At 44.6% G+C, this 21,358-nt stretch overlaps 5 protein-coding genes across 5 annotated transcripts; 2 read left to right on the top strand and 3 right to left on the bottom strand.

Annotated features, from left to right (window-relative positions):
• Positions 1-2,504: 2,504 nt before the first annotated feature.
• On the bottom strand, positions 2,505-4,078 carry LOC112351415 (calcium-binding mitochondrial carrier protein SCaMC-2-B-like). Its single transcript, XM_024689304.1, has 5 exons — positions 4,047-4,078; positions 3,230-3,350; positions 3,011-3,070; positions 2,847-2,914; positions 2,505-2,766 (listed from the first exon to the last, which is right to left on the bottom strand). Exons 1-5 carry the CDS (start codon positions 4,076-4,078, stop codon positions 2,505-2,507), a joined length of 543 nt encoding a protein of 180 aa, XP_024545072.1.
• Positions 4,079-15,778: 11,700 nt separating this feature from the next.
• LOC9645034 (tryptophan synthase alpha chain) lies at positions 15,779-17,154 on the top strand. Its single transcript, XM_002984239.2, has 8 exons — positions 15,779-15,895; positions 15,950-16,096; positions 16,175-16,349; positions 16,403-16,479; positions 16,560-16,637; positions 16,698-16,775; positions 16,832-16,891; positions 16,949-17,154. The coding sequence occupies exons 1-8, from the start codon at positions 15,779-15,781 to the stop codon at positions 17,141-17,143; spliced, it is 927 nt and encodes a 308-aa protein (XP_002984285.2). The 3' UTR covers positions 17,144-17,154.
• A 1-nt stretch (position 17,155) lies between these two features.
• LOC9645033 (dynein light chain roadblock-type 2) lies at positions 17,156-17,848 on the bottom strand. Its single transcript, XM_002984126.2, has 4 exons — positions 17,780-17,848; positions 17,678-17,719; positions 17,560-17,622; positions 17,156-17,500 (listed from the first exon to the last, which is right to left on the bottom strand). The coding sequence occupies exons 1-4, from the start codon at positions 17,780-17,782 to the stop codon at positions 17,258-17,260; spliced, it is 351 nt and encodes a 116-aa protein (XP_002984172.2). The 5' UTR covers positions 17,783-17,848; the 3' UTR covers positions 17,156-17,257.
• A 369-nt stretch (positions 17,849-18,217) lies between these two features.
• Positions 18,218-19,665, bottom strand: LOC9643924 (G patch domain-containing protein 8). Its single transcript, XM_024689278.1, has 4 exons — positions 19,559-19,665; positions 19,257-19,514; positions 18,458-19,180; positions 18,218-18,403 (listed from the first exon to the last, which is right to left on the bottom strand). The coding sequence occupies exons 1-4, from the start codon at positions 19,628-19,630 to the stop codon at positions 18,374-18,376; spliced, it is 1,083 nt and encodes a 360-aa protein (XP_024545046.1). The 5' UTR covers positions 19,631-19,665; the 3' UTR covers positions 18,218-18,373.
• A 1-nt stretch (position 19,666) lies between these two features.
• Positions 19,667-21,346, top strand: LOC9643923 (mitochondrial carrier protein CoAc1). Its single transcript, XM_002984238.2, has 7 exons — positions 19,667-19,910; positions 19,994-20,079; positions 20,335-20,536; positions 20,595-20,688; positions 20,743-20,927; positions 20,987-21,115; positions 21,167-21,346. The coding sequence occupies exons 1-7, from the start codon at positions 19,740-19,742 to the stop codon at positions 21,257-21,259; spliced, it is 960 nt and encodes a 319-aa protein (XP_002984284.1). The 5' UTR covers positions 19,667-19,739; the 3' UTR covers positions 21,260-21,346.
• The last annotated feature ends 12 nt before the right edge of the window (positions 21,347-21,358 follow it).

The following is a 21,358-nucleotide window of genomic DNA, read 5'->3' as shown; positions in this document are numbered from 1 at the left end:
ACGAAGGCACTTGGGCTGACTTTAGACGTTGGCCTTGAGGAGGAGTGTGGGAGTGAACAAGACCACGTCAGCACACAGCCACGTGAGCGATCCAGACGCCGCCACGGATCGTCACGATAAACCCATACATTTAACCATGTATCAACCGTCATAATAATAACACAACACCGTTTCATAATACCACAGTCTGTCCCGTCGATCTTCGTCAGTGCCTCGAACGCGATCCTCCCCACTTCCACGTCCTTCCACTTGCGGCAGGCCCCGAGGACGCTCCTCCAAACCACAGCGTCCGCTCTCAAAGGCATGCTCTCGAGGACTGTCACTGCCTCTTCCAGTCGGTTTGCACGCCCGAAGAGATCCACCAAGCTGCTGTAGTGATGAATCCCGCAAACAATACCAGAGTCCGGGTCCATTGCCTGGAAAAACTCCCTGCCTCGTTCAACCAGGCCGCCGTGGCTGCAAGCAGTGATGAGCGAGACAAACGTGATCGCACACCATCTTCTCCCGGCCGAATCCTGTGATCAGTGCATTCCAGGCGACGATATCTCGGACTGCCAGAGATCCAAACAAGTGCTCATAATTCCGCACTTCCGTAGAAGTTTACCATGCACTTCCCCACAACATGGTCGTCTTCCAGCCCACGCTGTAAAGCTCAGCCTGGATTTTCCTTCCAGCTTCACTGGACCCAACGTTCCCACAGGCCGTAAGTCTCACTACAAGAGTCTGAGAGTTTGGAGCACAGTCCATGCTCTCCAAGAGTTCCAGCCCAAGCTCACTCTCACCGTTGTCTACATATCCCTGGATCAAGCTCGTCCAACCAACAACGTCCCGGCTAGGGATGCTTTTGAAAGCTGCTCGAGCTTTCACCATATCTCCATACTTGGCATACATGTCCACTAAGCTGCTCCCAACTCGCAGCATTCAAACTTCGCGGCAAGAGAATGAATCTGCATCCCCTTTTCTAGACTCTGGATACGCAGTAGCTTTCCATCTTCTCGCGGAACAGGTTGTTCGGACGCTGAAAGGTGGACGCCGGCCATGAGCGCAGCAACAAACATTCTCTCGTCCGGATCGTTCTCCCAAGCCATGCCGAAGACCAGCTCCAAGGCCATCTTGCTGTCTCCACTTCCAGCAGATCCCTAGATCGTTGTGTTCCACGAAACCACGTCTCGGCCAGCCATGCCTTGCGAGCTTCCTCTAGCTTCCCACACTTCGCGTACATATCGATCAGTGTGTTCCCCACGAACACATCCTCGCAGCACCTGTTGTTTGAAGCTTCACCATGGACAGCCACCCCAGTTTCCAAGCTCTTTCTCTTCACGAGTTTCCCGTCGACATCCACCGCTTCTTCTCGCATTGCCGAACTCGCACAGGTGGCAAGCGCAGCAACATACGTTCGAGGTTTGGACAGCACCCGGATAGCTTCGAAGAACACGAGAGCCATCTCGCTTTCCCCGTTGTCCACAAAGCCTTGTATCAAGCTCGTTCTGAGCACAACATCGCGACGAGGCATGCTCTCGAAAACCATCCGCGCGTCGACCACGCCCACACTTTGAGTACCATGTCCACGAGGCTGCTCCCCACGAAGATATCTCCACAGCAGTGGCTTTTCACAGCTCCATCGTGAACAGCGAGCCCCTTCTCCAGGCTCTTCGTCTTCACCATCTTTCCATCTTTTTAGTGGCCTCCTCTTTCACTGCTAGATTCGCACAGGCCTTGGCAGCAGCAACGAAAGTCCGCGAGCAGTCCCATCTTCCCAAAGAACTCGAGAGCGACCTCGCTTTCTCCATTCTCTACGTAGCCCAGTATCAAAGCATTCCCTCGTGGCACCTCATCGAAGACCGATCGAGCATCGAGCATGATGCCGCACTTGGAGTACATATCGATTAGCGAGCTCGAGAGGAAAACGTCTTCGCTGCAAGACGGTCCCATCTGCTTGGCTTGAGAATGGATGCCTCTGCTGGTCTCGAGACTAGCCTCCTTGACGAGCTTCCCATCGACCAAAAAACAGTGTCTTCCTTTGCCGCGAGGCTGCTACAACCCTTCACCGCGGCCATGAAGCTCCTGGAGTTTGGCTTGCAGCCCGACTGCCTGGCTTGCATCCTCTCGAAGAGATCCAGAGCCACATGACTCGTGACGTAGCCCAGCATCAGAACGTTCCAGAACGTCACGTTTGGGTGAAGAATGCGGTGGGAATCCTCCATCCTGCCGCATTTCGCGTACATGTCCACCAGCGCATTCACAACATGGATCCCCAGCTGTTTCCTCTCCGCCGCCTGGGCTTGGATCGCCTTGCCCTTGCGCAAATCCCTTGTGCTGCCACAACCTTCAGCGCCGACACCAGCGTGGCCGCCTGCTAATCGGGCGCCCGCGGCGGTGCTGCCGAAGGAGCGAATGCTGGTGCGGCGCATCGAATCTCTGCCGTCGCCAAGCCGCGGAACAAGCGAGCTCCCATCCATCGCAAGAACCCTAAATATTTGCTAAATTCAACCAAGGCCGTCGATTCAAGAATATCTGACGGTTGGAATAAAATCGGGGACGCGGCTCTGGAACTGACCAACACCTGTTCGGGGACCATTTACATTCACCTCTTCTCCCTCGCTAATGTTCTTCATCACTTCATACACCATGAAGGCAATCCCCACGGCCGGGAGGTACTCGGTCAAAATCCCCCTGTACAACCCAGCGTAGCCTTGGGTGCGAACAATGTGCCTCAGCGCGCTCACAATCCCTGGTGTCCATCTCCGATCGCCCTCGAGTTGCATCCTTCACTCACCAAATCGATCGGAAACACCACTGAAAACAGAACGATGGCGATCAAACGTAATCGATCTTAAGACTCTTACCTGTTGAGGCAGCACTTCCTGCTACTCCACCGGAGATCAAGCTCGTCACCATCCTGGACGACTCGGGCCTGGAAGTAAACATGCTCACACTCTAGTCCAAGGACTCGAAACTAAGAAAAAATCCACCTTTGAGCGTTCCAGTAATAAGCTCTCGAAGAACGTACTAAAAGCGTCGGCCAGAGCCCCTTGTAAAGGTAGATGCCCGTGTGCTGCTTTGAGGTTGTCTGCAAGTCACAGGGGTCATTTCACCTGCGAAGGCGCAAAATAAGTCCCAAGAACCCTCTGTCAAAGCCATACTTCAGCTAAGAGCTTCTCAGGAATTGCCTAGAAAGGAAAAACTATCCCTCGCATCATCTCTTTCTCTACGGTCAAGCTCTACTCACCTGTGCTGCTAGTCTCGTTCGAACGAGATCCAAAGGGTACGTTGTCGCAGCAGCAGTGATTCCAGCTCCACCACCGGCGACGAAACGAGCAAACAATCGAGCTCCGGAGTTGTCATCTCCACTGCTTTTTACCCCAGGCCATTTGAGCAGGAAAGCAGAAGGATTTCAGACAATAAAGTAAACGATGCGTTACTTACCGCCTTGTACTGTTCATACGAGTAGAAATTAATCGCGGTGTATGGAAGCCGATGAACAAACGTGACACCATTTCCCTTCCAGAACGCCATTTATATATATTAGCAGTTGCCCAGCGAATGCTGGGTGGTTAGAAAATTTCATGCCATTTCAAGAGATTTGGTGAGCTTAGCTATGTTTGCTGCTTGATCAACTCTTAAACTGCAAATTCATTAGTTGGGAACGATCAATCCGCAATGCAGTTTTTCCGATGACATGTATGGATTGGATAATAATGGAACAACCATCGTCAAAGGATAGCTCTCAAAATCTAGAAGAAAGAACTTTGCAAAAAAAATCTTGAAGCTGAAGTTCTGGCCAGTTGACAAAGCTTATTGTTTAACATTTGTCTCCTCACCATCTTGATTCCAATTTAAATGTTTAAAGATAGCTCTCAAAATCTAGAAGAAAGAACTTTGAGCCCAAGCCCGAATCCATGGTACAAAAAAAGTTTACATACCTTTTCTACACTCTTGAAGGTGAACTTCTCTTGGACAACCTATCATAGTTAGAAATTGATTCAAGGATCTGTTGTTGGAGCCCACCAAAATTGCTTTGGTGGGGAGAAGAAAATAACACATACCTTTGGCTCTTGCTCATACCTGCTGTTGCCATTTAGCTATGGCTACTGCTGGTAGCAATGTCAATGCCGATTTGACAATTTCTAAACAGTTCACTTTGAACCTGGTTGTTGTATCCTAGGCAGGAAAAAACCATCTAATCCTCCATCCTGTCAAGAGCCTCTACCATATTTTCCACAAACCTGTTCTAGAGCTATGAGCTGAGCAAGTAGCAGGAATGAAGCCACAGACTCACAATGTTAGAGCTGTCTTCAATGTTAGCTCACTATAAGAAAGCGAGCTTATAAGCTGTGATTCCACCATTAAGAAAGCTAGCACATCTTTTATTCCATGGCAGCTAGGAGCATTGTGGCTTCAAACTTGCTGCCACTTGATCTCCAATCTCTAACACCTGGTTGACACTTATGCAAAGTGTAAGAGCATGCTGGATGCTCGAGTGGTATTCATCCAGATGAGAGCATCATGACATACTAGGATATGCTAAGACAAGGGAGAGCAAGATGGTTTTAAAGTTTTTGAATGCATGGAGCTGAAAGAAACACTGCCAATATTTGCAGTCGTGTTACTGATAGCTTGTGGGACTTTGGTGGATTTGGAAACCGGAAGGGAATTCGATGCTGGGATCTGCAAGAGGAAGTAGTTTCACAAACAATACTTATGGCAAGTGTGGAATTGCTCAGCACATCTTTGATTCCCCTGTGATATCCAAGGACATGGTTTTGTGGAACACACTATAGCTATGAAGGCAATGTAGCCAAGGTGGTGGAGATCATTGGCAAGCTGCTAAAGGAGGGCACTAAGCCGAATGGATTTACATTCTTCTTTGTTATCATGGTGTGCAATGCCACAGGATGGATTGAGCAGCGCTTTTCCAGAAGATCTAGAGGTATGTATAGCTCCAAGGAGAGTTGCCCAGCACACCCTAAATCAAGGGAGGCCGAGGAGGCTAATGCAACATGTGTCACAATTCTCTTTTTCCCTAGGTCAATAAAAATAATGAACTCATCCATATGGCTTTTTCATACTTATTAGTTTCTATATTAATTTTATTTCTTGTCATCTCCTCATTCACTTTTACACTTCTGCTATCTGGAAAAAAAAAGGACTTATCACTGTTTACAACCACAGTTAATCCAAGCTAGCAAAAGGAACTAATGTAAAAATCTAAACTCTAATCAAAATCTAGTTACTACTCTAAATACTAGTAACAGGCCAAGCCTCTTCATAAATTCAAAAATCTACTTCAAAAATTTAAACTTCAATAAATAGCAAGAAACCTAAGAAAGTTGTAATATCTATATATATAAAGCGATAAGGGGGAGGCCTGCTAGCCATTGGATCCCAAACCCGAGATTGGCACAGCTTAGCTGGCTAGGCTTTTAAGTTAGGAATAGAAGGTTTAGTAGACTTACATAACCTAATTTAAGGTTTAACATCTTAACCAAAATATGAATTATTATAGGGAGATCAATAACTTTGATGTAGTGAACTGCTTAAGCCTCAATAAAGCTTCCTTCTCATTCTCTTGTGTTTTCATCACCTTCCACCTCTTTAAATCCATGAGAGTGTAAAGTGTATAGATAGTTAATTCTACCCCATTTGGTACATATTGGTCTTATGCTTCCAAATGGGCACTAATAGACTTGAAAGACATGTATTATTAGTAATAAGTAAATATTTGAATTAATAGAAACCAGGTTTGACCATTCCTTTTCAAATAGAAATAAATATGGCAGTAATAAATGAAATCTAGATTTATCTAAACAAGCTATAAAAAGAATTGACCATTCCTTTACAAGTGGAAAGAAAGATGGTGTATTCAATAGGTTATCCAAATCAAAGATCTCTTTCTAAAATATCTTTGATCTTTGGCACACTTTCCTGTATATCAAGGGCAATGGAGCAAAACTTAAGTTTTAATGCTTTAAGCTACTAAATGAAGGGATAAAATCAAACTCTTAAGTATATAACCAAGGAAGAAAGAAATTAGAGCACAAAGTAACTTCTAAGTGTACAACCAAAGAATGAAAGAGTGAAAGCATAGAATAATATTGGAACAATTTTAGAGCATTTAGCTTCTAAGACTTTTAATATTTGCAATCACATTCAAAAACAATATATAAGCAAGAGGAAGTTTGGAACATATGTTTTCCTATTGTGGTTCTTGATCTTCTTATACATCCCCTCAAGGCTCTCCCACTTGTGCTTGCAAGCATCGCTATAAAGTTCTACTTTATAGAAGTTTTCTCTTGTATCTTCTTCATAAATAACTACCATTAAACATTTATAGATAAATTTTTTCCCTCTTGTTAAGTCATTTCTTTCCAGTTCACATGCTATATAGTTTTCAAAATTATAGATTCTCCTTTTATCCAATTGGGAGCATATTTCTTCCTTAAAGCCCATTTTACAAGCTTTCTAATATTTTCCTCTTCCCTTCGATTTTCTTTTCTAGATCTTAAGTGCTTAACTCTTGTTTTAAGATACTAAAAACTAGAATTTTTGGATTTAAAATTATTTACACTTAGATTTTGAAACTTTTTCATACCCTTTGAAGTTCATAATTTTACTTTTCTTTTTTCTTGTCTATGATGTTAATAATGATTATTATAGCTTATGCATGACTTAAGACCACCTTTGCAAGAGAAAATTCAATATTATCTGTCACTAGAACTTCTCCAATTGGAGAGGTTGAGGTAAAAGTTTAAAGTCAAAACTATTGTGGTAAATATTAAAACTTTAAATAATGTTTAAGTGTTACATTTGATAGATATTGACCCCTATATGAATTTTTAAGCCCCTCCATTAAATTGATTAGGATGCTTCCTTACCTATAACAATAAAGAAAAATTAAGTGTGAGACACACTCTAAATTTTGTATTTGTATTTGGCCAACATGCATAGATCCTTACAACACATCTTTTAATCACCACATAAAACTTGTAACCTATGTTTTTTGTGGAATGATATTTTTGAGCTAGTGATAAATTAGTAATCTAAGAAGTTCAACAACACTAGTTGAGTTTCAAGATTACTAGTAATATCTTTGACACTCACTAATACCACTTACCAATATGCAATAGCTTTTAATTGATCTCACAACTAATAAAAAGTAACTAAAATTAATTATAGACCACCTTGCAAGTCACAAAAATAAACACAACTAATAATTAACAAGTATTTCTCTTAATGGGTCTTTATTTTTTTGTTTTTGACAAAATCTAGCTTGTCAAAAAGAAACTCAAGAAAAATATTATATTGGGATGATAATTCTTTTACTAAGAGCATTTTTGCCAACAAAAAGGACAAAATAAAATTTAGCCACTTAGGAGGTCCAAATAAGTTTGAATAAACTGATTGAAATTAATTTTTATTTTTCATCATGCTAGAATGTTTATAACAATCTCTATTACCATCAAACTCCTCTAGAAATTAATAACTTTCATCATTTTAATCAGAATTTTCATTACATTTTTTTATCATTGGTCTACTCAATAATCTTCCATCTCAAGTGTTTTACAATTGTATGATCATTAATTTATTATCTAGCCCATCAAGCAGCATTATTGTTGTGCAATTGACCTTTTAGATTTTGCTTTTAAGATGAAGCAACTAAGAAGTGGAGTGGCTGATCATTATCAAGGAAAGCTTAGGTGATCATAGGTTGAAATTTCTTGAGACATCCATTCACATAAATAAAACATATCTATGAAAAACAAAAGAAACCAACACATTCTTTTATTTTTAGTCTTCAGCACAACAATGATTTATATATAGGATTGATGTAGTAATGGCACCATACCTTGATGAGAAAGAAAATACTTACAATCTAAAAAACAAGTGGCTTAACAAATAAAAATGTAATGAAGCCCATAAAGAAGATTTCATACCCATGTTTTACAATCAATTGCAACATAATACATAAAATCATAACTTTCATTCTCATTCGATACTACATCAAAGGTTAAACTCACTCCATTCTTCCTACAGGAATGTAATAAAAATGTTTATGACATTCTTGAAAAAATTAAGTCTCTGTTGTATGTTTTAGTCTAGGTTTGAACCAAGGACCTTTTAATCTCAAAGTGTAAGAAATTTAATAGATAATAGAATGTTGTTTCTAAGAATAAGAATAGTGTCACTAAGAAGATAAAAAGAGTTTGTGTTCACAAATGTCTATATGTATGGCAATTAATTTGTAACGGACAAGTTTGGTACCTTAATATACAATAAAACATAAGATAGAGTAAAGGTATACATAAAGTAAACACTCATGTCACATTATAAAGATAATTATTACTACATTTTATTCAGGGACTAAAACATGATTTGGAGTGCATAAGTATAGCATAGGGTCTTGCCATGTCAATATTGGGTTCTACTACATCAGTATGCATATTATATTTCTATTGCACTTAAACATGTGATACAAATGTCATATAAAATCTAGCAAGGGATTTTTTATCTTTTATATTGCACTCTTCCTTCCTATATAGTTGAGAGTGACAACTTTCCCACAATATTGGGTGCGACAAAGAGTAGGAGCATATATTGACCATGGTTTGGGGGAAACCTCTTTATATATAAACTTTTGTTCTTTTGTGTGTGCTATCTAGATACATGACATGGGCATTTGAAGAGTAAGAGCATGCATTGATCAAGGTTTAGGCAAGAGTTTTTTATGCATAGGTGATATCTCATTCCTTTGTGTTTTAGGTATGTTGTGCTATCCAAGCATTATTCTTGTGTTGTGAGATTTAAGGGTTGGATCAGATTGTTGGTTAAGGCTTGTTGTTTCTTATGCAATAAGCAGAGCTACTATATATTACAACACGAGAAGATAGAAGAGGAGATGTAACACAAGGAGATGGAAGAGGTGTTTTCATGCAAGGAAGTGCAATGTAAGGAGATGGAGGAGGAGTCTCTATGTAAATGGTGAATAAAGAGCTTCATATACAATGTAAAATCACTAACAAATAAATTTTACATAATTGTAAGTAACTAAAGATAACGATTTGAGAAATGATTTATAAAGGTTCAAATAAAAATCTATGAATAAGAGTGCACCCCCTTTCTTAATTAGGTAAGGGTCTTCAAATACTTAAGGAGCCAAAAGTGGGCTATGTGGCAGTGGCCAAAGAGGAAATCCAACTAACATAACATATTTAAACTAAAAGTTTTGATTTGAAAACCTAAAGAAGTGCTCAAGGAATGAGTATGAAGTGATTAATCAACGATCAGGACCAAGTTTGAAATGGAGGCCAAGACCAAGATCAAGTCTAAATATGATAAGTCTGAATACTAATACAACTCATGTAGTGAAAACCAAAGCAATTATCTTCTAAGTGGGGGTTCCAAAGGTATAATAGGGAGTATAGGGTTGAACTTTAGTAGAACCAATTTGGCCCTAAGTATCAGTCCAAGACTAAATATGAATATTAATATAAATGCAATGAAAACAAAGTGTGAGTGCTTGGAATATGGAAAGGGAATATAGAAATGTGCATATCAATTAGCCCAAAAACCCTAACTTATATACAGGAGCGAGTGGTCCAGATTGAAACCAATCCGACGGCTACCAAAATCCCACTACGCTAATATTAGTATACGGCATCGTAACTGTACACTTGGCCCTCACATCATCCCCTCCTCTCGGGATAATGGAAGACCATCAGGGTTCTCTTGAAGATGGGCCAGGATCCAGAGGAACGTCAGGAGGAGGCATCGGTGGATCTGTAGGTGGTATTAACTCCTCCTGATCCCTTTGTACGAAGCGTTTCAGCCACTGCACATGCACAATCTCTGGAGGATCGGCCTGCTGAACGTCATGCCGAACCTCATAAACTTGTGGTCCAACTTGCCGCAACACCTGATACGGTCCTTTCCATTGCGCAAGAAGCCCCTTAGATAAACCACGTACTGTAAGATGGGGAAAACGGACTAACACCAAATCATCCACTTTGTACTCCGCAGGTGGACGATGATGGGAGTTGTAGTGCCGTTGTTGTCCCACTTGTACGCGGCCTAAGTGTTCGGCAGACTCTGCTCGGACAAGTAGAAGAATGCTCGTCAAATATTGATCCCATGATTTAGCATCGGCAGCTCGTGGCAATCGCGAAGGTAAACCCAGCTCCGTTGGTAATATTGGATCATGACCATATAGGAGTTTATATGGTGAAGCACCAACAGAACTCTGCACCCCTGTAACATATGCATACCGAAGAGACGGCAAATAACCATCCCAATCTGAATGCTGAAAGTTCACATACTTCGCAATCATCCCTTTGAATGTCCGAACAAGCCGTTCCACCAGACCGTCTGATTGTGGATGATAAGCACTCGTAAAAGTGTGGCGTATCCCCAACCGAGATGTCAAAACATGAAATACCTCAGCCATAAATGCGGGACCATTATCTGAAAGAATCCGCTCTGGACAAGAATGTTGGAACACCACTCGATTGAGGAGGAAATATCCAACAGCAGTTGCAGAGGCGCTAGCAAGAGCACCAACTTCCACCCAACGAGTCAAGTAGTCAGAAGCAATAATAACATACTCATTGCCAACAGTCGACTGTGGAAAAGGTCCTATAAGATCAAACGCCACTAACTCAAACGGACGGGAAACCGCAATTGACTCCAACCGTCCTTCCGCAGCACGAGGGGGAGTATTACGAGCTTGGCACCAAATGCAGCTACGCACATACCGGATAATATCACGTCACATCTCCGGCCAATAGAAAGACCTGCGCAGCTTCTCGGTGACACGACGGTGTCCCATATGCCCACCTAGAACAGGAGAATCATGGTAGGCATGGAGAAACCACGGAATAAACACCGAAGGCACCACCAGCCGTAAATGATCATCAGGATCCGTCCCCACAAAATAAAGAAGGCCATCTTCAAGACGATATTGAGAATGTAAATGCCAGAAAGGCAAGTCATCAGCAAGTGATGCAGGATTCTCAAACCCATCTCGAAGCCTTCAAATCCACGGCTCAATCTTTTGAGCCTCGCGAACCTCATCAAGAGAAGGTAGATCTTGCTCTGTGCCCTGTGGACACTGAACATCAAGGACAGCAACCTCCAATGGCACAGAATCTTCATCTAGAAAATCCACAAATGCTGGAACAACAGGTTCGTCAGAAACATGAGAAGTGAGTGGAGAAGGAAGAGGAGCTCGAGAAAGGGCATCAGCATCAGCCATAGAACTCTCTGGGCGATGAACAACATCGAAATCATATATCTGAAGCTTCAAAGCCCATCAAGCCGTACGACCAACTAGGTTCTTCCGCTTCAATAATGAAGTAACAGCAACATGGTCACCTTCAAGTAATGTCTGAGAACCATGTAGATATGCATGAAGTTTCTCGAAACCCCAGACTGTTGCTAAACACTTCTTCTCCGTCGTGGAGTAGTTCATCTCTGCTGGTTGTAATATACGGCTTATGTATGCAATGGGATGGCGCTGACCAGGCACACTCGAGCTCTCTTGCATCAACACACCTCCAAGACCAATGTCAGAAGCATCCACGCGCAAAATAAAAGGTCGAGTGTAGTCAGGATACGCCAAAACCGGAGGAGTCGTCAATAGCTCTTTGAGATCCATGAACGCCCGCTCACAATCCGGAGACCAAATGAAAGATGACATTGATGACTTCAGCAACGCTTGCAATGGTGTAGTGCGATCGGAAAGATGATCCACAAAACGACCAAGATACTGCACTTTACCCAAATAGCGCTGCACATCATTCACACACGTCGGAGTAGGGAACTTTAGAACAGCCACAAGTTTGTCAGGATCAACTTGCAAACCCTCACGAGAAATACAGTACCCAAGATAAGTTGTGTCCTTGGACCCAAACTTTGACCGCTTCAACTTTAAACCAACATCGCGTAGCCGATCCAACACTTTACAAACATCACGAACGTGCTCCTCCCACGTCCCCTCCGAGTGGATCAAGACATCATCAATGAAGTTAGCAGTCACCTCCGGCATATCGCAAAGAACCTCGTCCATCATCTGCTGGAAAGTTGTTGGAGCATTGTTCAAACCAAACAGCATCACCAAGAACTCATACAAACCAAATGGTGTATGAAAAGCAGTCTTAGGAATATTTTCTCCGGCCATCGGTACTTGCCAATACCCAGAAGCAAGATCTAGCTTGGTGAACCAACGACTTCGCCCTAGACGATCCAAGAGATCAGCAGGGTGAGGAAGAGGATACACATCTGGGATCGTCACTTCGTTTAACGGACGATAGTCGATGCAGAAACGAATACTCCCATCAGGCTTCGTCACAAGATGAGGTTCATATGCCCAAGGACTCTGCGACTTCCGAATAACACCCTTCTCCAGCATTTCCTTGACGTTTGCTCATAAAATCTTGATCTCCTTAGGTGACTGACGACGAACAGGAACCTTGATTGGACGAGCATCCCCGGTTGGAATCGGATGACGTGTGGCAATCTTGGCCCTAGACGATAGGTCAAATTCAAAGAGATCAGAATACTCCTTCATGAGCTAGTCAACTGCTGCAACACAAAGATCGTCGGAGGGATCGGAAAAGGGAAAAGTAGAACAAGATGGAAACACAGAAGGAAAGAGTGGGGGAACAAAAGTAATGGAAGCAAAGGTAGAAGTAGAGGGACGAAGAGGTATGGAAGTGAGAGGAATGGATGAAACATAAGGAAGTATGAGACAAAGGGGAGAAGCCTCAAAGTCACACTTAGCATGATTGCGCTGCAACCAATCCATACCAAGAATGAGGTCAAAAGCTTGACTCGGCACCACCCACAACGACTGCAACTCAAGCTCGAGATCGCCCACACGCACAACCAGGTCCACCTCATCCCGTGCACATACATGTGTACGGCCATTGCCATAAAGAATGAAAACTGGTTCTGCCGCACGACACAAGTGTAGACGACAACGTGTGGCAACAGGTCAAGCAATAGAAGATAAACTCGAACCTGTATCAACCAACACAGAGAGAATAATAGGAGACCTCTTGTTATAAAAATGAGCTTGGAAAGTAAACACTGGATGAACTGGTGCCGAGTGAACCCCTTGATGATACTCTCGAAAGAAAGATGGAGGGGTCACTGATTTATTCTCGCAAGGTCCCTCCGTTACTCGCACGACTCCTCGTTTCCCGGATGCATCTCGGTGTCTAGACCTTCCACTGCAGCAGCACCCACGGGACGTTGCTGATGCCAAGGTCTCCACCCAGGAAATGGAGGTCGCCAATCCGGAAAACGATGGCAACGCTGATAAGTATGACCAACTTCATCACACGCCCAACAGCGAACATTACGGCCACGACCACGTCCTCGCGCTTGTCCTTGGACTCGAGTAGCAGCAGCATCAACCTCCATTGGAACAGGACCAATCACCCATAGGAAGTGGAGCGGAAGGACGTGCAGCGAGAAGTGGAAAAGGCAATGTCTCATAACGTTGTGCCAAGCGAAGAGCATCGTCAAGGGTGGCAGGAGCAAGTGCATGCACAAGGCCGACAAGATCTTGATGAAGTGCTGGACACAACATTCCTAGCTTGATCCGCTCCAACATATTTGGCTCCGCACGAAGCAAAAGACTTCGGAAACAAACGCCAAATTGTATCACCGACTCAGATGGCCCTTAGCGAAGATGATGCAATTGTTGGAAAGCATCATCACAATCATCGGCATGTCCAAAGGCGCGTTTGAAGACGTCCGGGAGAACACTCCAATCCCCACGAGTGGTTGCGCTCAAACCATTGTACTACTGCAATGTCGTCCCTTGGAGACACGTGGGAAACTCACGCAACCGTCGAGCATCATCCCAAGAATGATATGTGGCAATCACCATGAAGTGATCGAACCAATGGTACACATCATCCCCAGGATTCCCACGAAAGAACTCTGGCCGAATGCGAGGATTGGCACCAAGAGGAGGAGGAGTTGTACCACGTGCCGTGAACGCCGCCATTAACTGAGTTTGGCTGTTCAATTGCAAGCGCATAGCATCAAGCAATTGTACCAACTACTGCTCTAGAATCAAAGGAGGAGATTGCTGATCTGCCATGAAGATGAACGAAAAAAAAGAAAGAGCAAAAGAAGAGAAATGACAAAAAGCTAGAAGGAAATGGTAGATCTAGACAATGCAAAAAGCTAGATCTAAACCAAAACCCTGAAAAGAAAGAACAAAAGAAAGGAAATGGAAAAAGCTAGATCTAAACAATGCAAAAGCTAGATCTAAAACAAAATCCCAAATTCAAGCACTCCTCAGGGGCAATCAAAGGTGCCCTTCAACTCCACCAATGTGAGTGCTTGGAATATGGAAAGGGAATATAGAAATGTGCATATCAATTGGCCCAAAAACCCTAGCTTATATACAGGAGTGAGTGGTCCAGATTGAAACCAATCCGACGGCTACCAAAATCCCACTACGCTAATATTAGTATACGGCATCGTAACCGTACACTTGGCCCTCACAAAAGTAATTATCTTCTAAGTGGGTTCCAAAAGTATAATAGGGAGAGTATGGAAGTTGAATTTTAATGGAACTAGTTTAGCCAGGAAAGGCTAGTGTGATCAAAGAAGTTTACATCTATATAATGGGTAATGATATAACTACTAAAGAGTCCAAAGCTAGAGTGAATATAAGTTTTAAAAAGTTTATAAATTATGAATATGTGATATATCAAGGATACTTTTGGGTGTTTATAGCGTAATGGGACACATAAAGCACTTAAACCAAGTGTAAAGATGGTGTTACTTTGAAGTCACCCTTCGGAGGCTAGCAAGTCCCCAAGTTGGAATGAGGAATTATAAAGGTTGTGAGTGAGACTCCTTTATAGGGTCAAAAGTGTGGTTAAATAATTAAATTAGAATAAAAAATTAGTCATTTATAATGTGGCATCAGAATTGTTCCTTAATCTAACTTTTATTAGTGATTAAATATATCAGTATTGGATATTAATATTTAAATGTCCTAAGAGTGGGGGTATACTTAGCTTTGTGGCATTGAAGTTGAGCTGTAATTCCATACATGGCATTGAGGTGGAAAAATATGCATATATGGCAAGATAAAAATGCATGTTTATGCATGATCATAAATGAAAATAAATTGCTATGCATTGTATGTAGCAATGCTTGGTTTGCTTAATAGTAGTGTTATTATTACTTATTAATTCAATTGATCAAATAAAATTTATAATTATAAGCATGTTTATAATTCATAAACATAAGATTAATCTTATTGCATATCAACTATTAGATGATAGAATAAAAAAGGATATGCTAGAAAAGGTTTAAGAAAGTTTATAAATTAAGTCTTCACCTAAAAAGAAGCCAATCCTAATCCTGGTGCTATATAGGTTTCCTCTTGGGGCAAGTGTTAATAACAAATTGATTGTCATATATACCATATGTGGTGGGGCAAGTGTTAATAACAAAATGATCACCATATATAAGGAGACAAAAGAATGTTCACAATTGTGGGATTGGTTGGTGCTATTCAAATATACCAAAACTTTCTTATTGCTCTCGATGAAAATGACTTATCATTTTCACATATGGCCCAATGATATGTCCATCCATCAGTTTTCAATTGCGTGTTGAAACTTCAACAGCCATATTGTTTCATATTTTCCACGTTTGCTTTGGTAACAAGTCTCGTGTACGTTCTAATACAGTAACAAGCCTCACACTTTATAAGAAGAGCTTATCGAAAGAATATATGCACAAACATTTGATGGATTTGCTAACCTTACCTTCTTGTGCTCCCCATGCCCATGGCATTGCAATCGATGATCATAGAAAACTGGGAAAAGTGGGCTTGAAGCTTTCACAACTTCAAATGAAGAACAAGGTAGGAGTGCTTAAAATGTTGGCTGAAAAGCCCCATTGTTGTGTTTCCTTGCAGCGGGCTTTGATGCCATACCTCACCGCTGGCTGCCCAAGTCTTGATACTACTGCCGACGCACTCCGGCTGCTAGCTGCCGGAGGTGCCGATGTGATCGAGCTTGGAATCCCTTGCTCAAATCCTTTCGCTGACGGTCCAATAATACGCGTAAGATTTCTACAATCATCGTTCTTCTCTATTTCTTTTTCTAATGTTTTTTTCTCTCTTTGTCAATGGTTCATCCAGAATTCGGTTACGAAGTCGATGGAAAACGGCACGAATCTAGACTCTGTTCTGTCCATGGTCTGCGAGGTTGCACCGACGCTGTCTTCGCCACTGGTTTTATTGACGTACTTTGAGACCATAAGCGAGTGTGGTGCTCAACGTTTCTTTCGAGACATCAAGGCAGCTGATGTTTCTGGTATGAAACCTCTCGTTCATCGCAACGAATTTTACATCTTGGAGATTCTTCAGGCCTTATCGTTCCGGATCTTCCAGCCGAAGAAACTCGGGCGTTTGCTCTGCTAGCCGCAGACTACGACATTGAGCTCGTGAGAAACATTTACACTAGAATCTTTTAGAACCTTGCTTTGGAAGTTGGAACTCATGAATCACTTTGGATTTGGGACAGGTACTGTTGGCTACACCCACGAGTTCCAGGAGAAGGTTGCAAGAGATAGCGGCACTCTCACGGGGCTTCATTTATCAGGTGAGCTCTTCGACTTTTCTTACTTAAATCTTGTGTGTAACATCTCATGATGCAATCCAGGTGAGCTCCACCGGACAAACTGGGCCTCGTCCCACTGTCAACGGCCAAGTCGAGCTCCTTCTGAAGGAGTTGAAAGAGGTTTGCTATCCACAGTGCCGGAGTTCTTCGTGCTAATTCGAGTGTACCTGCCACAGCTTACCGACATTCCCATCGCTGTTGGGTTTGGGATCTCAAGACCCGAGCATGCAACGCAAGTAAGAACAAGAACAAGAGCAACATCTCGTAGAACTCTCTAATCTCACTTCGTGTAGATTGCCAAGTGGGGGGCCAACGGAGTTATCATCGGGAGCGCTCTAGTGAAGACACTCGGTGATAGGAGCTCACCGCGTCCTCGTCTCGAAGGCCTGGCTCGAGCTGGAGATTTGATCGCTGAGTTTCGACAAGCTCTAGACCAACAATCTCTGATCCAGCCGCTTCCAGAGAAGAATAACATGCTTTCGATTTGATTCGCGTCATTGTGAGTGGCTTTCTCTACAGGATTTCCAAACCATGACGACGATGAAGCAACAGTGTACAGGTGCATTTTTTTCTCGAGAAAACTTCTAGTGGAGGCGGTCGAGCTACTCGCTGGACGATTCTTTGTCCTCGTCGGGTGAAGAAGAGCTCTCGGGCGTTGGGTCTTTCTCCTTGCAATTCTGGACCACCAAGAGCGTGAACAGAGGCTCGGCTATGACAATTATCTCGTGAAGCAGCGTCTTTATCCTCAGCATCTGGAGATCATTCTGGGGGTCGAGCTCGCGAACGCCGCTGCGAGCCATGGCTGCCAAGCTCGGGATCTTCGTCGCATACTTGAAAGCCAGATCCTAGTAGACACAAGGTGGGAGAACTCCTTGATCCGGATGTGATTGATCTCTCCTCTTACCTGAGGCAGTGTAGTTCGCAATACGTTTCCATTCGCTGCTACAATCATTGTTCCAATCACATCCTACACAAGTCGAAGTCCAATAAGAAATGCCTGTGCGATCGAGCAATCTCCATACCCGCAAGCCATTGATTCGACTCAATGCCCCTTGAGCTTCACTCTATGAAAGATCCTCCCTGTGAGAATCAAAGAGGGAAAAAAGAGAGGGGAAGTCACGCACCATGATAGTAGCATGGCTCCTCCACGGAATTTTAGGGCTCCTGGTGGTTAGCCGATTCAGCTGAAAGTACGAGCCACGTCGGATTTGCCACTTGGCAAGGGAAGCGGAATGGACGGCCACGATCTCCTCCAATTCATACTTTCCATTTCGTAATGATCGCGACGAGAAGCGGCGGTGGCTTGATCGGTGGTGCTCTCACATTCACAGGGATTCGCTTTTCTTCGCGACCCAAGAACAGCTCTTCGCCGCCTCCTACGAAGAACGGTGACAATGGTGCTCTCGACAAACTTAGCAGCACCAATCACGATAAGCTCGCCCCGAAAGATTTCTTCTCTTCGATCATCTCACTCGCTTTCTGTGACCGTGTAGCTGCCGAAGGAGAAGAAGGCGTCCACGATGATCATCTCAAACCGGATCCAAATGTATACGACAAGTACCTCTCGAATCCAAAAGCCACATCTCAATTCAGGTCCCAAGTGCTGCGAGCAAAGGCCTCCGTCCAAAAGTTCTACGAGTGACACCACCACCACCTCGCTAGAGAGGGTTCGTTCTAGCTGCTCTTGACTGCTCGCGAGTTGAGCTTTGTTTCGTCCATCACCATTTCTTCTCGGCCATGGAGAAGAGCTGCTTGAAAAACGAAAGTCAGCCAAGCTAAAGCACCGTTCTGGTTTCGTGTACCTGGCGAGCACCTTGCATTAGTCTCCGGCTATCCCGAGAGGAAGACTCGGGCACCGAGGCCGATTTCTTGTCCGCTCGACCGGCCTTTCCCCGAGCTCGTTTGCTCCCGACCATCAACCGGGTCAGCTTCTCCGACGTAGAAATCTGCCTGCTCTTCCGCTTGGAGTTTCGCTGCTGCCGCGCAGAGGCCGGCCTCTTCCTCTCGCTCGAATCCCCGTTCTCGACCGAGGCGTCGTCGTCGTCGTTGTCCTCCTCGTCCTCGCTCTTATGCTCGTCCGCCGAGGCCTCGGGCTGCCGCTGCCGCTCCTCCGCAATAGATCTCGACTTCCTCTTCCTCTTCCGTGTGCTGACGTTGGCGGCGACGCTGGCGTTGTGGCTTGGGCTCTCGCGCTCGTCACCCTCCAGCTCCTCCGAGTTTCTCAGCTTTTCCGAGAGCGAAGAACAATCGTTGTCTTGGTCGGACTGTTCGTTGTTGTTCTTGGGCTGCTGCATCACGTCGCAGGCCACACCGGCTATGAGCGCGAGGCTGTCGGACATCTCCTCCTGGTTCACTGTCGCCTCTCCAGAGTGGGAGTGCTTTACTCCTCCTCCTCTTCCACTCGTACATTCTCCCCCACCTTTTCTCTTGGCACGCCTCAGCGTCTCGTGCAAAGCCGCGACTTTGGCCTCGGCATCGTCGGCTCGTCTCCTCTCAGCCACGAGGAGCTTCTCGAGATCCAAAATCTGCAAAGAAGAAAAGCAAAAGCTCCAAGAGCTTCAGCACAGCACGGGGATTTCTAGCGAGAATTACCTACATCACCTGAGAATCAGTGTGATGCTTGAGCCGGAGCAGCATCGACAAGGCTTGCTCCTTGGCGCCGACGAGCTCCTGCTCCAGAAACGCCACCTTCCTCTCGGCAGCGACTAATCTCGACGCCGCCTCCTTTCCCAAATGCGACACCACGTCGCTGGCCGCCTCCTTGAGTGACGACGCAATCCGGGCCTCCACATCTCTCACAAACTGCTGGAGAATGTCTGTGACTCTGGATTCCGCAGCCCTAATCAGAGGCTCGTCCCCCTGTGAAAGAGATGCTTGAGAGAATGAGAGAGATGGACTTCTACCTGCGCGAGCATGGATTGAGGCTCCGAGGACGCCGAGCTCGTGCTCCCTTCGCTTCGAGCTGCTGCTTCCATAGAACCCTAAAACAAAGGGCAAAAATCCCTAAAATCTCCTCTTTAGCCCTAATTCTTCGAATGTGGGAGCCGAGGGCGCAGGCACAGCGCCAACGCCAGCGCCATCGCCATGACGGGGCAAGCGGAGCTCAATCTCAATGGCGCCAACGACACCAAGGGCGTGGTGCTCCTCCGCGACTCCATGCCGATCTACATGAGGGAATTCATCGCCGGGGGCATCGCGGGCGGCTTCGCCAAGACCGCCGTGGCGCCTCTGGAGCGTGTCAAGATTCTTTTCCAGGTACTTGCGAATATTTCTCTTCTTTCCACTCTTTGTTTTGGAATCGACGAGGACTTTTTTATTTTTTATTTTTTTTGTGGCAGACCCGGCTTGGCAATTTCCAGAGCATGGGAATTTTGCGATCGTTGAGACACATTCATAAGACCGAAGGCTTCTGGGGCCTCTACAGGTGCATCGCGATTCTTTTCTGTTTTGCTTCTGTCTGTTTGTCCGAGAAAAACGAAAAGAAGTCTTCTTCCTGCTAGTTTGATTGGAAGTCATAGATTATTGGTCGAAGGTGCTTTGTCTGGACAAAGATTTGTCCTCGCTTCCTTAATCTATGTTGCATTGAAAGCCTAGTTTTCATGTTTTAGCTGACTGGATGGATGTATTATTGAGAGTGTTTTTCTCTGTGCTGTGAAGCTGACGTTGTGTATTTTGGCAGAGGCAACGGAGCAGCCGTGATAAGGATAGTTCCTTACGCGGCTTTGCATTTCATGACGTACGAGAGATACCGTCAATGGTTAGTCGACAAGTGTCCCTCTGCCGGGCCTTCCGTTCACCTTTTCGCCGGATCTTTGGCAGGAGGTACCGCTGTTCTTTGTACATATCCTTTGGATCTTGCTCGTACCAGATTAGCTTACCAGGTTGCATCGTCGCTGCATCGTAGCATCATACTTAACTTCCCGCTCTTGTGTCACGCAGGCGACAAATCCGCACGCTACTTATAGCGATCTTGGTAGCGTCTTCCAATCGGTGTACAGGCAAAGCGGGATCCGTGGGTTGTATCGTGGACTATGTAAGAGCCTCCAGCAACCTCCAGAGCTTCCTTCATTCTAATCTCGATTTCCAGGCCCAACGCTGTATGGAATTCTGCCTTACGCGGGGCTCAAGTTCTACCTGTACGAAAGCCTGCAAGGTCATCTGTCTAGCGAGCACGAAAACTCTCTCTTCGCGAAACTCGCGTGTGGAGCGGTGGCGGGTCTGGTGGGACAAACTTTCACGTATCCCTTGGACGTTGTTCGGCGGCAGATGCAGGTAAAGCTTTAGCAACGTTGTCTTGCTTTGTGACGATTGATTTTCTTTTCGAAACACAGGTCCAGCCAGCACCCGCGAGTGGGACGCAGGAGAAAGCATTCAAGGGAACCTTGGACGCTCTCTCTTCGGTGGTGCGGAACCAAGGCTGGAAGCAAACGTTCTCGGGTGTGACTATAAACTACCTCAAGGTCTGGCTGGGTCCTTCTCTGTTCTTTCATTTTTTATCTTCGTCGCTGTAGATCGTACCTTCGGTGGCGATTGGATTTGTGGTTTACGACGGGATGAAGCTGTGGCTGGGAATTCCTCCTCGCCGGAGGCCGCAGAAGGAATAGCTACTGTAGAGCCGAAGTTTTGTTAGACGACACGGAAAAACGCAAAAACAAACTGGTTAAATGAAATATTTACAGGCTTTGGTTTAACCCATGGTGTTC

The sequence above is a fragment of the Selaginella moellendorffii genome, unplaced genomic scaffold (genome assembly GCF_000143415.4).
Source record: "Selaginella moellendorffii unplaced genomic scaffold, v1.0 SELMOscaffold_61, whole genome shotgun sequence".
NCBI classification, from domain to species: Eukaryota; Viridiplantae; Streptophyta; class Lycopodiopsida; order Selaginellales; family Selaginellaceae; genus Selaginella; species Selaginella moellendorffii.
The sequence above is the reverse complement of the archived record's forward strand: the minus strand, read 5'-3'. Positions and strand labels throughout refer to the sequence as shown.